This window comes from Phodopus roborovskii, unplaced genomic scaffold, assembly GCF_943737965.1.
Source record: "Phodopus roborovskii unplaced genomic scaffold, PHOROB, whole genome shotgun sequence".
Classification (NCBI taxonomy): Eukaryota; Metazoa; Chordata; class Mammalia; order Rodentia; family Cricetidae; genus Phodopus; species Phodopus roborovskii.
This window is the reverse complement of record NW_026126409.1, coordinates 22,786,023-22,800,904: the sequence shown is the minus strand read 5'-3', so window position 1 is coordinate 22,800,904 and position 14,882 is coordinate 22,786,023. Positions and strand designations below refer to the sequence as shown.

The following is a 14,882-nucleotide window of genomic DNA, read 5'->3' as shown; positions in this document are numbered from 1 at the left end:
GGAACTAACAAGCACATAATGCAAGAGCTGCTGGATCAGGACGTGAGCTTTATACATGGGTCACAGCAGCCTGTTCATAGACATTTGAGAGGCTCAAGTCAATAAGGAGTCCCCTCTGGATTTGTATAAAATAACTATGTTTTGAGACCCAGCCTATGTTTTTTTCTATAATCTCTCTCAAACAGAAAAGCCATAATTAGTCCTGTCAACTGTGATCTGTTAGTGGCATTCTTGACCATGTCACGGCTAATTCCATGTTCTCATTTTGGCCTATATGAAAGTATCTTGGCAAGTTTGAACACTTGCCCATGACATTAGCTCATGTGTATGTACATGTACAGGTGGGCATAGATGTTTACATTTATCTTCTATAAATGAAAACTAGCTCTATATAGCCTAGTGATGCAGTCCTTCTATGCCTTCCCCGAAGTGAGGAGGACATGAAGTGTGGGGGCGGTTTACTTTGCTTCTCAGTCATGATGCAATATTACCAGTTCCCACTCTACCCTTCCCGCCTCTATCTTGAACAGCCTTTCATTCCCTTAACATCTTGTTTCCACAAGCTCCACTGTATGCCCCTCCCTCATTCTCCTTGTTTTACTTCTCCACAGGCTCTGCCTTTTTAAGCCTCATTCTTTTCCCTCATTTCCTAATATACCTCACTTAGAAACCCACATATTTGAAGTAATACTTAGACTCCCTCAGTGAGTCTCCTCATTTAAAGAGACACTATGCAAACATTCCATAGGTAGTTTCCAGTAGTGAGGGGAATTTCTCAATCCCCCTGTTTTATAAACACCACTCTTACATGTCATCTGAGCAGCATCTGCATTGTCCCCTCCTTGTTTGGTCTCCACACATACCCGAACACTCCACTTGGGTTGAAATTGCTCCAGGATGTGCTGTTGAATTTGATATTATAATGGATTAAATAAATTTTTCCACCCCCAAAATTTCTCAATTTATTCTTTTAAAAGCAAGAATATTTTAAAAAGTATTTAAAAGAAACAGAATTCAAAGGAAATCCTCATATATGCTCTCCAAATAAATTTTACCTTCACCGTATTTCTGGCTACATAAATCAACCATAACAGTCAAATGGCCCCATATGCATATGTATATGGACAACAATAATTGAACTCATGATTTTACTAAAAACAACAACAATAGCACATGAAGTTGAGAGAGGTACATGATACAGAGGAGCCGAAGGGAGGGAGATGCTGCGGTAAATATGATCAAAATACATTGTATGTATTTATGAAATTCACAACAAATAAGTAAACATGTTTATAAACAGAGCAGAATCAATATGCATATTTACATGATAAACCTTACAATTCCTATCTGCAGTTCCCCTCAAAAAAATCTGAGCATTTTTGAAAATATGTATTTAAACACATTCTCATACTCAAAGACAGAATTACATCTTTAGAATTTTAAGGACAGAAATGCTTTTTGTTGAAAGAAGAAATGTAGACGAGAACGAGATTATACCATGCAGTGCTGAGATTTCCTTTAGTGATTTATTAAGTTTGAAATATTTTAGGAGATTTATTTTACTAAAAAAACAGATTGCAAGGAAAGACCTAGCCATGAGGAAAATCTTTCCTTAGGTTATAGTTAAATAAAAACATGCAAATATTAGGTATCATATGAAAGTCTTCCCCATTGAGCATTTCAAAGAGTGTGATGGGGAGTGAGGGCTACATTATCTGTGCATATCTGTGTATAGATTAAACTTAGACATTATGCTGGGCTAGTAAAGTGGGAGTACACCATCTCCTCCAAGGTCAATTCCACATAGAAGGACACTCTCTCAGCCTAGACACACAGGGAAGGCATAGGCCCTGCCCCAAATGATGTGACAGACTTTCAAGATCCCCCATGGAAGACCTCACCTTCCTGGGGAGCAGAAAGGGGATAGGATAGGAGGATGATGGGGGGGAGAGGAAGAGGGAGGGGCAGGGAACTGGGATTGAAATGTAAAACAAGCTTGTTTCTAATTTAAATTTTAAAAATACAAAAAAAAATAGAAACAAAAAAAAGGAAGACTCCCCCACCCACTTACACTCTCTCTCTCCCACTGTTCCCCTGGAGCAGATAGGACTCTTCCTGTCTCTCTCTTCTCTCTGTCCACTTTCTCTCTCTCTCTCTCTGTCTCTTTACCTCTTTTCTCTTTCCTCCCCCACTTCCCTTTCTAATAAGACTTCCCACTAAGCTCTGTCTGCCTGGCATGTTTGTCCCCCCACCTCAGTAACTCTTGTGCCAGCCATGGAATCTGCCAAGGCCCGCCCCCATGCTTTATCATAACAACAACAATAATAATAAATAATTAAAGAAAAGAAAGTCTTTCAGGCAACAAAGATGGCTAAGTGGGTAAAAGTACATGTCATGCAAGAATGAGGAACAGAACCCACTTAAAAAGCACAGTAGTACTATTTATGCTTTGCACCACTAAAGAAACCCTGACTCACTAACACGCATACTGTTATATGTATGCTCATGTTCACATACATGAATGTGTGCTTAAACATTATTCGTGTATATACATGCAATACACAGACACATAGAGATCCACATACAGATGACCCTCACTGAATTTAGATTTCAAGTCTCACTCTCATCCCCATGCTAAACATAAACCTCAGCAGTCTTTTCTGTGATGACATCATCTCTGATTTTTATGTAAAGCAATCACAGCCATTTGACACCTGTTTTGTTGCTCTTGAATTATATAGCATAATACCCTAATCTCCTCTATTTGGTAAATGAAAGTTTATCAAGATCATAGCAACCAAAGTTTCACATGAAGGAATCCAGCAGCAGTTTCTGTGTTTAAATAACATGTTACTATTTGGAAAAAGTGACAAAGACTAGACTCAGAAAATTTTCATTCTAATCCTAGCGAGTGGGGATCTTTGTATGACCCTATTGTCTCACACACTGGGTATATTAAATACAACCACACTGAAAGAATTAAATAAATCTATTTGGGGACAACAATGTCCAGTAATGGGAAATCTCAAATTTTTAATTAAATGGAAATGACAGTGATTTCACATTGTGTCCAGAGGTGATAATATACATACTGTTAATAACTTAAACATTTTAGTGGTAAGTCAAACCTAATCTACCTTGTAAATATGAAATGAGGTTATGGGATTAGACAAAAAACAGAAATGAAATAGTGTGAAAAGCTACTAAGAATAAGAGATGGAAAAAAAGAGTAAGAGGTGGGCATTAGTCACTACAGATGTTTAAAAGATGACTTACTGGGAAATAGCTTTCAAAGTGTCAAATTAAATATTAAATTACTTTCCAGTGATTCTCTAGGTCAGTCCACAAAGTAACTGGACCTGGATTGTGGTCATTTTCTTAACCAAAGAAAACAATATAAAAGAATTTTTCATATTCACATACCAACCGTGGCTTTTCACTGCCATGACATCCTGTTTGCTCTTCTGTTGGAGATAATAGAGAGGATTCTATTGAAAAATTCATACAAGTGGTTAAAATTAACAATGTGAGTAGTCAGGGAAAAGAAATGGTCATCTATATAAACAGTCATTTAAAAACCTTTAGAATGAAGCAAAAGAAAAAAAAAGCTGGGCTTTAATGTAACAATTAAACATTTCAATTAAATTTAACATTCAACTGGATATTTATTTACTTGTTTAGGAAATGTGTACAACTATCAAGAATTCCATATACAAAACAGACACACAGTAAGAAGCACCTTAATGTTATGCACATGTCAAAGATGCACACATAAGTTATCTCAGTAAACAGAAATGAACACACACATAGAAACAGAATTGATAATTGCGTGGAATCACAGAACATCACATTGCACATTATTTCTACCTGGGAAGGAGACTATGTCAAAAATCCACTTTCTTACTTACAATTTCTGACATCTCATTATGCAGATACCTTCTTACTCATTTTGCAAATGTGTGTCTCTAGTACTTTGACATGCCTCTTCATTCTCATAAAAGTCAGCAAAGGATATGAGATCTTCCTGGACTCACACTCTCCAGGTCAACGTGTGCTTTGCTCCGAACTGCCTTAGAGTTTCATTCTTTTTCAAATGTCTCCTCCCCATTTGAAGTGCCAATTATTTCTTTAGATATCTAACTTTTTGCTTGTGGCCTAAAAGCGACAATGTTTAGACCACTTCTTAAGTTGTTGTTGTTGTTGTTAATTTATTATTATCATTATTACTTTATATATATGGATGTTTTGCCTGCATATATATCTGTCACCGTGTGCCTGGCTGGTGACTATGGACCACAGAATCAGGTATCCAATCCCTGGGAACTGAAGTTACAAAGGGCTGTGAGCCATCTTGCAGGTATTGCAATTGAATCTGGATGCTCCACAAGAGGATCCAGTGCTATTCACTGCTAAGCCATTTCTCCAGCTCCTGTTGAGATCATCTTTTATGTAGGTAGTGTTTTATTGCTCAATCATTATTCACTAAATTCTTACTGTTTAATGTCCTGGAATGTGTTGGACATGAACAAATGTTCCAGTGATGGTCATACACGGATATTGCCTAAGGTGAATCCTGTAGAGTGAGAACAGCAAAGTGCAGAGATGTGGAGGTGGGGTCAAGAGAGGCAGAGAAGGGTTGGATAGAAGGAGCCGCTGTCCTTACAATAACTTGAGTACATGAACAACTTGACTATAGTTGCCTGTCATCATTTACTGTAAAAAAAAAAAAAAAACCCTCCTCTTTAAGACCTCGTACTTCTCTCCTTAATGCACTGAGGAAACAAAGCACCCTCTGGTTCTACTGTCCATCTCTGAGACTTTTTGGTGCTTCTGTCTTATATTCTTCCTACATTCATAGCACAATTGCCCTTTGTTTTGCAAAGGATTTATTTCCAGAATCTCCACTAACATCATCTGTGTGATTTCCCTGTTTATTCTTTGTAATGTTACCAATTTCAATATTTAATCTTCTTAAACAATCCTCTGTTTCCTAAAGTTCTCATTTTAAATAAAAGCCTGACACTCTTTATCCCAGGACAGCTTCTCCACTGACATCTGAATGTAAATTCTTTCAGAAGCTTGAGGACACTACTGTCATTTAGGACTTTGATTCTTAAATATTTCCTAGGCAACTTTCTTTGGTAAGGATAATGTCTCCAACTTCCTGTTTTATTTCAGGGCACTCCCTACAATGACCCTTTATTAACAGAGTTCTCACCTTTCTCTTCAGCTGCTCCTGTGTTTTCTCTGCTTTCTCTGGGACCCACAGACACTCGAGCACTCCACTTTGGTTGAAATCGCTCAAAGACAGGCTGGTAAAATGAGCACTGGTTAGGAGCTGCCCAGATTTCTTAAGCACACTCCAGGAAAATATTACAATTTCCTTTCTCAAAATCAATTGTATATAAATAAAAGTTGAATGCACAGAAAACCAAAACAAAAATTGAAAACATATCTTTACATACGCTCTCTAAACACACCTATATTTTCTTTCACTTATTGAAGTCCAAAGGAGACGTGACTATAGTCTACACTGTGCATCCTTGAACAAGTTAACTTCAGAATGTCTCACTGGTATTTGCAATAATCACAACCACAGTTTTGAAAAACCTTATTCTCCTCTTGCTATTACAGGATGAGACACAGAGATGATTTGCATGGACAGAAACACTTTGTGCTGCAAAGCAAGAAACACACACACACACACACAAAAAAAAAAAAAAAAAAAAAAAAAAAAAAAAAAACAGACTTTCTGCCTGTCCTCTTGGGACTGCCATGATCACTGTTATGCAATTAAAGCTCTAAAGATATGAGCTAAAATTTTAATGATAAAAGATCTGATTGCATACACAGATCAAGTCATATGGAAAACTTCCTCAGTTTACCAGTTAGATAAAAGCTTGTGAAAATTACATATCCCATGCAAGTTTTAAAAATTAAGACAGAATAATGAAAACTATATGAAGCATAAATAAGAGCTTGAGTTTAAGAACTTTTAAAAATTAAGGCCCAGTACTGAGGGCCACATTTGTGTCCATGTGCCATAAGAATACAAATGATTGGTGGCAATTTCCTTTCTTGATATTTTGAACAAGTGTGAGCCCAAACTTGAAATCTCCACTTCATTCCCCTTGTCCTTTGTCTGTGTGTAGTTTGCTATGGTTCTGTCTGTTGACTCAGTTCTATGTGCCTGGTCTATCTGGTCTCTGCCTGTGACTGTGTGTGTCTACATCAGTGTCTGTCCCTAACAAGAGGCTTTGCTCTATATTTATCGTAACAGTACAGAAAACTCGGGAAAGGGACAAGGCCATTTTTACAGAAATATTTAATAGAGTTTTAAAGGGAATCACCTCATCAACCTTGAATTCACTCAAAACTGCAAACAGCTCTTAGCAGCTATATCCATATATTGCTTCTAGTATTTATATGATATATATTGCTTAAGGTTACTGTCAACATGTCGGCTGCTCTCACCAAATAATTGCCACAACACATATGTAGTGAGATAGTCCTTCTGTGGCACTGACCACGCCCATTGGGGGGTGGAGCAATGGGCAGAAGTGACCTGTGGAAGGAGGTCGGAGAGGGAGCTGGGAAAAGCTCTCTTGCTGGCGTGACTCGGACAGGAGAGCATCGGGTGGAATTTCCTGGTGTTCATCTATCTAGGTTGTAATTTATTTCTCCCTGAATAAATATCTATTCGGCCTATTTATTTATCCTGATCCTTATTTAACCGCGATATCTGGTGTCAGAAGTGGGATTAGGATTTTCAGGGGACCTGGGTTTCACCCAGGCTGCAGACGACGGGCGGGAAAACCCATACTCCTTACAAATGGTGCCTACGTGGTTAATAAGAACTTCCACTTAAAATTTAACAAAAGCTTTAAAAAGGGTTTTAAAAACAAAATAACAGTGACAAGCAAGGTTGCTTGGTAGCAGCATTTTTCTTGGTTGGACTCTGCTTTGCCAGAGACAAGCAGATATTCGCACGGCTCCTTTAAGGGAAGGTTCCTGACTCAGCATAAGTGGCAAAAAACTGCACAGCTTTTAAAAAAGCACTGCTAACAATTTATTGGTGTGTATCAGAGCTGGCAATGGCAGTGACCACAGCTCTCATTGCTGGCGGTAAAATAGCCGCCGCCATCTTTGGTAAACCAGGCAAGAACAACTATGACTTTCATTTCAGCAATGTTGTTGTTTACCACAACATTGGACTCGTGGCTACAAAAAGATAAAGATTTACAATAAAGACAGATTTACATTAAGAAAAAGTGCTAAAGGTTTACAGTATGTTCTAAAATATATGTAGGCTTGGAAGAAAAAGAAAAAAATGGGACAAAGAAAAGACAAAGAAACACTGGGTGTTAAAAAAACAAAGAAAAACTGGGTGTGGAGGCACACACCTTTAATCTCAGATCTTGAGAGACAGAGGCCAGAAGATCTCTTGTGATTTCAAAGTAAACCTGGTGTGCAGAGTAAATTCCAGGACTGATAAGAGTTACACAGTGAAACCCTGTCTCAAAAAAATAGAAAAGAAACAGAATAATAAAAAAGCCACAGATGGAGAGAATCTGGACACTGTACAGTATTATATTGTCTTTGTTTTGTTTGACTGCTAAGAAAACAACAACTGTTAAAGGAAATGCTGCTGGATTAATTCAATTTATATATTTTAAAAATGCTTTGACTCAAAAATTTAAGTTAAGGACAAGTTACTGGGGAAAAGGATTTCTATTTTTGTTTCCACAAAAAATAAAAAGCTGTGGATTCCTTCCAGATTAATGTGGTTTGAGCAAGCCAGACCCCCTGAAACAGCATTCCTGGTGAGCCATCATTCAAAACAGCTTAAACAAGGCTACAGCCAGGATTTCTTCATCCTCTTAGGATTCCCCCATGACAGCGCCCCCATCAGCAGAAAGTAGTTTGGAAAGAATGATGCCCAAATTCCCAAATATTGTTTATAAATGTTTGTTTTCATTTAAATGGACTTGGTTATAAATGGTTAATGATCACAACCAATGCTTTTTAAAGGTAAAAAGGGGATTATGGTATAGATAGGAATACTTTGTTTTGGAGTGGATTTTCATTTACTGATACAAATTTAAGTTCAATTTTGTCATATGTATATTTCTCTTGTTTAGGTATTGTGTTTATATAGCTCAATTAAAAATGTAATGTATAATTTTGTGCAGATTATACATAGTTACCTATAATAGTCAAAACTTATAGTTAAGTTAGTTAGGTTTTCTGGATATGCAGAGATGTATTTGAGATGGGTAGGAATTCTTCAAACCTTTCAAAGACCTTACAGAATATGGCATTTAAAAAGGCTTAGGGTTTTTCTTGACAATGAGACATAGTTGCTCCTGGCAACACCACCTTTGTCAAAAAGGAAGATGGACATTGAAGAAACTTGTTATGGAGTTTACTTCCAATATGGCAAGACTAGCCATTTGAACAACATACTGCTCTTGTCTGGACTGTTTGACTTTATGCTGTATAAACTGAACATGCAGGACCCACAGAAAAGTGACTGCTCATTCAAGATGGACATTGCTACAGAGTTCCTGCTTCATGGAAGGGTCTGCCAGACAGTTTGCAGGACACAGAGAAAAGTGACTGACAAACTGCCAATACAAAAAGACAGTTTAAAGTTTCCTACTTTGCTGAAGAGTCTGCCAGACACACTATGGCCTATGGGCTGAAGATGGAAGATTACAAAAGAACTTCGGGTGACCAGGCAGTGAGTTGTCTCTGTCATTTCTAGAGTTTATATACTGTCCTTCTGTGGTCTTTGAAGGAGTTGAAGACAGATAGTTATGGTTATAGTTTTCCTTAGTTAGGCTTAAAGATAAATTACATATAGGACTTTAGACTCACAAATATAGGATAGATGATAAAATAGTTTCTTTTAATCTTGCTAAATGTTAATGGACTAAATATTGTTAACTGTGATTCTTATTTGATAACTATTGTGTTATATATTTTGCCATGTTAAGGTTAAAACCCTTCTTTTATTTTAGACAGAAAAGAGGAGATGATGGGAGATGTCATTCTTTATATGTTTCTCATACTGGTTAATGAATAAAGCACTGATGGTCAATAGGAAAGGAAGATAGGAGGGACTAGGAGACAAGGAGGAAATGGGAAGTGTAAGGAGGAGTCAAGATGGAGAGTCTGGAGAACCACCAGCTGCCTCTCGCTGGTAAGACCAGTGGAAATATTAGATTAACAGAAATGGGTTAATACTTAAGACAGAGCTAGCTGATAAGAAACTAGTACTGGACCAATAGCATTGTATGAAATACAGAGTCTCTGTGCATTATTTGGGGCTGGCGCAATAGCAGGACAAGACTGGCGGCGGGAGGAAAAACCCTACTCATTACACACATACATTATTCCGTCTAGGGAAATGGAATACTATATAGCTTAACACTGATGACCTGTGCATTTGGCTCAGGTTATAAAGCTGACTGCATGGGAAATCCAAAGCACAGTGAGGGGTTGGTTAAATTGTTCTCTTAAAGTCCAATTAAGCTTAAACAAGCTGAGTACATAGTAGGATACTAGGCTAAGTACATGGTCATAAATGATCACAAGGCATATTAACTTGTCTGCAAGGCCCATCCATAGTTCAGGATATCTCAAAATATCCAGAGATATTTTGAGAAAAAGGTGCCACCAAAGAATCCTATATTTATATATCCTCCTGTTAGAATTTTCAGTCATTGGGAATGATCATCATAACATTAATCAGGCTCAGGAAGGTTCATACTTTAAAGCACTTGGACACCAGTTCTATTCTATCTCTGTACTAAGATGTCATAGGAATAAGAAAAGGTTGTGGAAGAAATCCAAGGACAAAGCTGAGGAGGAGTTAGTTGCTATAGATTCTGAAAATGTTTTCATGGCACAGTTTACAAAATACTCTAGAATTGCCTATTATATATTAGACATGATCCCATTGTTCTCTTGCACAGAGTGAATATAACTGCCTCAGCCTCTGTGAAACCTTCACTGGTGACAAGAATCTCAAAGAAAAATGTCCAGTCTTGAGTACCTTCCAGTGCTTTTGGTCACTGTCATTCCATTTTGTCTCTTCCTCCTCCGGCCTCAGTTGTACCATAGCGGCACCTAACAAATACATGTGAGTAGTCAGATATTTTAAAAAGTGAAATAAAACCATGGTCATCTACTTAACTTGTGATTTGAAATGTTGAAAAAAAAAGTACTGAAGAATTGGATTTTTAATTTAACAAAAACCACACACATCATCTTAATATTCATTTAGATATTTTCTGGCTTGGAAAATGTAATTATCTAGAGATTTGTACAACAAATAGACACAGGAGGAGGCATGATACTAAAGTTAAGCACACATGTAGGATGAGTGGTTACAGTAAACAGAAACAAGCACAACTTTGGGAACAGAATTGGTAGGTACACAGAATCTCTTTACAGCCACTATTTGCAACTTTAAAAATCTATGCCATTTTCTTAATTACAACTTCTTATATCTCATTAAATACATGTTGGCAGCATATCTAAAATGCTTTACTACTCTGATGAATGGCTACCTTCTTAGAAAACTTGGCACAAATTATGACATCTTCCAAGTTCTCCTAACATTCTTTAGTTCAACATGTGTGCTTTTCCCTTAGCTACCCAAGAGAGATCCTTTTTTTTTTTCTTCAAATATTTACCTTTGGGGTATTAATTATTTCTCCTGATATCTAACTCTGTTTTCCTTTTCATTAAATTAATTTTTATTTTGCATTCGTATACTGTATTTACATCTCTTTGGGCCCCTCCCATGCCATCCTCACTCCATCCATCTTAACTTCCTGGCCTCCTTTTCTTATTTGTACAAGTGTGTGTGTGTGTGTGTGTGTGTATGTGTGTGTGTGTAAATTTATAAATATAACTTGCAGAGTCTACTCTGTTACAATACCACTTGATACTGGATAAGCAGTTAGAAAACTAATCCCTTGGCAATAAACAATAGCTGTCTAATCAGACTTAAGAGCCTCTCAACCGGTAAGAAACCATGCCTGATACTTTAAACTTAGTCAACTACCTGAAACTAGTGAGGTCCTAACACCTGGAGGCCAATCTACTGCTGTCACTTTCCTAAACCACTAAGATTTCTAACTTCATTATAAACACTTATCCTGACACACGCAGATCAGTGTAGCTCTCACCCTTTATCCAGGAAGTTGTTTTATACAGTAAACAGAGACCATTACAGAAGGTCACAACTGATCAAACTGCAGAGAGCAACTGACTTCGGGAAACCCATGCCATATTGATACAACTATGACACAACCCATACAACCAAGGCTCTGGGAATATGGCAGAAAAAGAGCCCAGAAAGATTTATAATTGTTTTTAAACCTGTCATCATTTTTTAAGCCATGGACTTTAATCTGTGATGCCTAAATATGCCTAAGTGTATGGGGCACTGTCAACCTTGACCATGGTTGATGGGACAATACCCTTAAATAATATTTAGTCTCCTTCTCCTAGCATCTTTTCTTTCAAATAGTTCATCCTCTAGGAGTAGGATATCTTGACAACTTCCTCTCTCCATGCTGGGATTTTTGTGTGGCTCGAACTTGCATGGGTCTCTTGCATGCTGTCATAACCACTGTGAGTTTACATGTATAACTACCCTGCTGTGTTTGGGGGGAAAAATTCACTGTTTTCTTGTATTTATCTACTGCCTCCTGGCTTTTGCAATCTTTCCATTCACTCTTCCTCAAGCTCTGTGAGACTTGAGAGGAAGTGATATGATATACATGTACCTATTGACCAGTTGTGGGTCTCTGTGTCAATTACCACCTACTGCAAGAAAAAGAATGTTTGAGGAGAATTGACAAATACATTAATTTATGTGCCTTGCAATAAGTCATTAGTTGTTGCTTTAACACTATGTTCATTTAGCAAATAATAATTACATTCTCACCAAGGGCCTATTAGTTGTCTAGCCACGGGCTCTTGAGAAAATAATGGTGGCAGGTACAGGCTCAATTTTGTGAATTCAGCCTTAAACCCTGTCACAAAGTGGTTGTTACTCCTGTAACATTCCTGCTCTTATTACATCAGTGGTCATATATTTTCAGGTAGGCCATTGTAGCTCATGGGGTTCACAGCTGGGTAACATCAGTGGTTACCCTTTCTTTATCATAGCACACATAGCATCACCCATCCCTATAAAAGCTGGCCTGTAGGAATGATACTTCTTTTTTAATGCAAACTAGATTTCTCTGTGTTCTTTAACTAAGTATATGTGTACAGGGTCTTACTTATAAAGTAATGGCAATAGCCTATGATGTTTGAGGGCCTTTGTTCCAAAGTTGCTAACAATTGGGTTTTATTTATTCACTGTGTCTAGTAGGGTCACTGTCTCCCTGTCATGGAATACATCCATTTAAACTCTCTCTCTCTCTCTCTCTCTCTCTCTCTCTCTCTCTCTCTCTCTCTCTCTCTCTCTCACCTCTGTGTGTGTGTGTGTGTGTATGTATGTGTGTGTGTGTGTATCTGTGTATGTACGTGTGTATGTGTGAAAGTTTCTACAGCAATAGGTTCCCATTTGACTTATTTAAAGGTCCTTTAGTGTTAGTTTAGTGTTAGTGTCATCCCTGTTACAGAATATCTGTTTCACTATGCAAAGATATGTTGCATTTATTTAACTATGTAAAGAAGTGTTGCACTGGTTTATGTTGTAAAATAATAAACTGTGTAAAGATGTATTGCATTTGTTTAACTATGTAAATATGTTTAATTACCTTTCCAGCCTAAAGCAACAGATTGGCCTAATAAAAAACTGAATAGCCAATAGCAAGGGAGGAGGTATATGTAGACCTCCCTAGCAAGTAAGTAGGAATAGGAATTTAGACAGAAAAGGAGACTACAGGGAGACACCAGGGGCCAGACAGATAGACAAGGAGGAAGCAGGAAAGTAGGACATACAGAATGAAAGGTAAAAAAGCTCTAAGGCAAAATGTAGAAGAATAAAACAGTTCAAATCGAGTTAAAATAGCTAGTGGGACAAGCTGAAGCTAAGGCAGAGCATTCGTTATTAATAGTAAGTCTTTATTCGTGTCTTTATTTGGGAAGTGTTTGGCAGCCCAAAGAAAATTCCAACTACACATACCTGTATTTATTCCTGCACCTTCCCCTCCTATGCTCCAGTCCATTTGACTTTTCTTGTCCTATTATTCCTCATCCCTCCTTTATATCATCTCATTCTATCTCCCCTCCATTTAAAGCCCCTTTATCCATGGAGCTTTACTAATTTGCTATCATCCATGGATATTCCAAGTGAAGTACACATATGTACTTCAAAGTCAGCCTCCACTCATGGAAGAAAATATGTGACAGTTGTCTTTCTGAATCTGTGTTGCCTCATCAGGTTGATTATTTTCAGTTCCATCCATTAGTTTGCATTTTTGTGATTGTGGTTTTTTTTCTCTTTAAAAACCAATTTCATTTTTATTTTATGTATATAGGTGTTTTGTCTGCATAGCAAATATATGCCTCACACCCATAAAAGCAGAAGACGGATTCTGATCACCTGGGATATAGTTGTGAACCACCATGTGGGTGCTGAAAATCTAATCAGAGTCCTTTGGAAGAGCAGTCAATGATCTTAACCACTGAGCCATGTCTCCGACCCTTAATTTTGCTTTTAAGAGCAGAATAAGAATCCATTTTGCTAATGTACCACATTTTCATTAGCCTCTTCCTACTTGGTGGGCATCTCAGCTGTTTCCATTTTCCATTTTCTGGCTATTGTGAATAGAGAGGCAATGAACATGATGAGCAGGTATCTCTGTAAAATACAGTCCTGTGGGTATATACATCATAAGAATGGTATATCTAGATCATGTGATACATATATTTGTAGGTACTGAGGAAGCTCCACCCTGATTTCCATCGTGTTTGTACCAGTTTGTACTTCCACAAGTGAGGGGTAAGTTTTCAGTCTTCCTTCCCACACAGGCAAGCCAACATTTGTTGTTACCTGGGTTTTTGTTTTGTTTTGTATTGTACTGTATTTATTTGGTTTATCTTAACCATTTGACTGGGACATGATGAAGTCACAAAGCAACTTTTTGATTTGCATTTCCCTGATAGTTAAGGATGCTGGAATTTTTAAAAATTATTCTATCCATTTGCATTTAATCTTTTGAGAACTCTCCATCCAGTTACTTGGTCCATTTTTAACCAAATTGTTTGGTTGGCTGTATTTTTAATCTTTAATTTTTTTAAGAATTTCATATGACTACTGTTTTTACATAATTTTCCCCACTCCTCTTCTCCCTCAAATATCCCCCAGATCTCCTATTCACTCTCAAATTCATGTCCTTATTTTTACCATTATCATTTTATATATACACATGTTGTGTATGTATACACACAGACGTGTGTGTGTGTGTGTGTGTGTGTGTGTGTGTGTGTGTGTGTGTGTACATATAATATGGAAAGAAAGAGCCTGGTCAGTCCCTTTAATGTTGCTTGTAAGGATATGTGTTTAAGGCTGAACATTTGTCACTATAGACTACTGGGGGACTGTTCATGAAGAATACTTCTTTGTATGTTATCACTAACCTCCTGTCAGATGTACAACCAGTAAATATTGTTTTCTACGCTGACTCCAGTGAAATGTTATCCTTCAATATGCAGAAGCTCTCTAGCTTCATGTGGTCTCATTGTCAGTTGTTGGCCTTAATCCCCCCATTACTGACATTCTGTTCAGAAAGTTCTTTCCTGTGCCTGTAAGTTTGAGCTCGGTCCTTTTTCCTCTGCCAGATTCAAGGTGCTGAGTCTTTGACAAGGTTGCTCACTTTATTGAGAGAGTAAAGATTTAGTTTCATTTT

The 14,882-nt window shown here is 37.5% G+C and overlaps 1 protein-coding gene across 1 annotated transcript in view; it reads right to left on the bottom strand.

Moving 5' to 3' along the window:
- The window catches only part of Potea (POTE ankyrin domain family member A), a 143,923-nt gene that overhangs the window by 41,011 nt on the left and 88,030 nt on the right, over positions 1-14,882 (bottom strand). Inside the window, exons 32-35 of the mRNA XM_051182086.1 lie at positions 10,061-10,134; positions 5,219-5,312; positions 3,424-3,488; positions 809-902 (exon numbers count right to left, since the gene is read on the bottom strand). Coding sequence (XP_051038043.1) covers positions 809-902; positions 3,424-3,488; positions 5,219-5,312; positions 10,061-10,134 — 327 coding nt within the window. The remainder of the gene's footprint in view (positions 1-808; positions 903-3,423; positions 3,489-5,218; positions 5,313-10,060; positions 10,135-14,882) is intronic.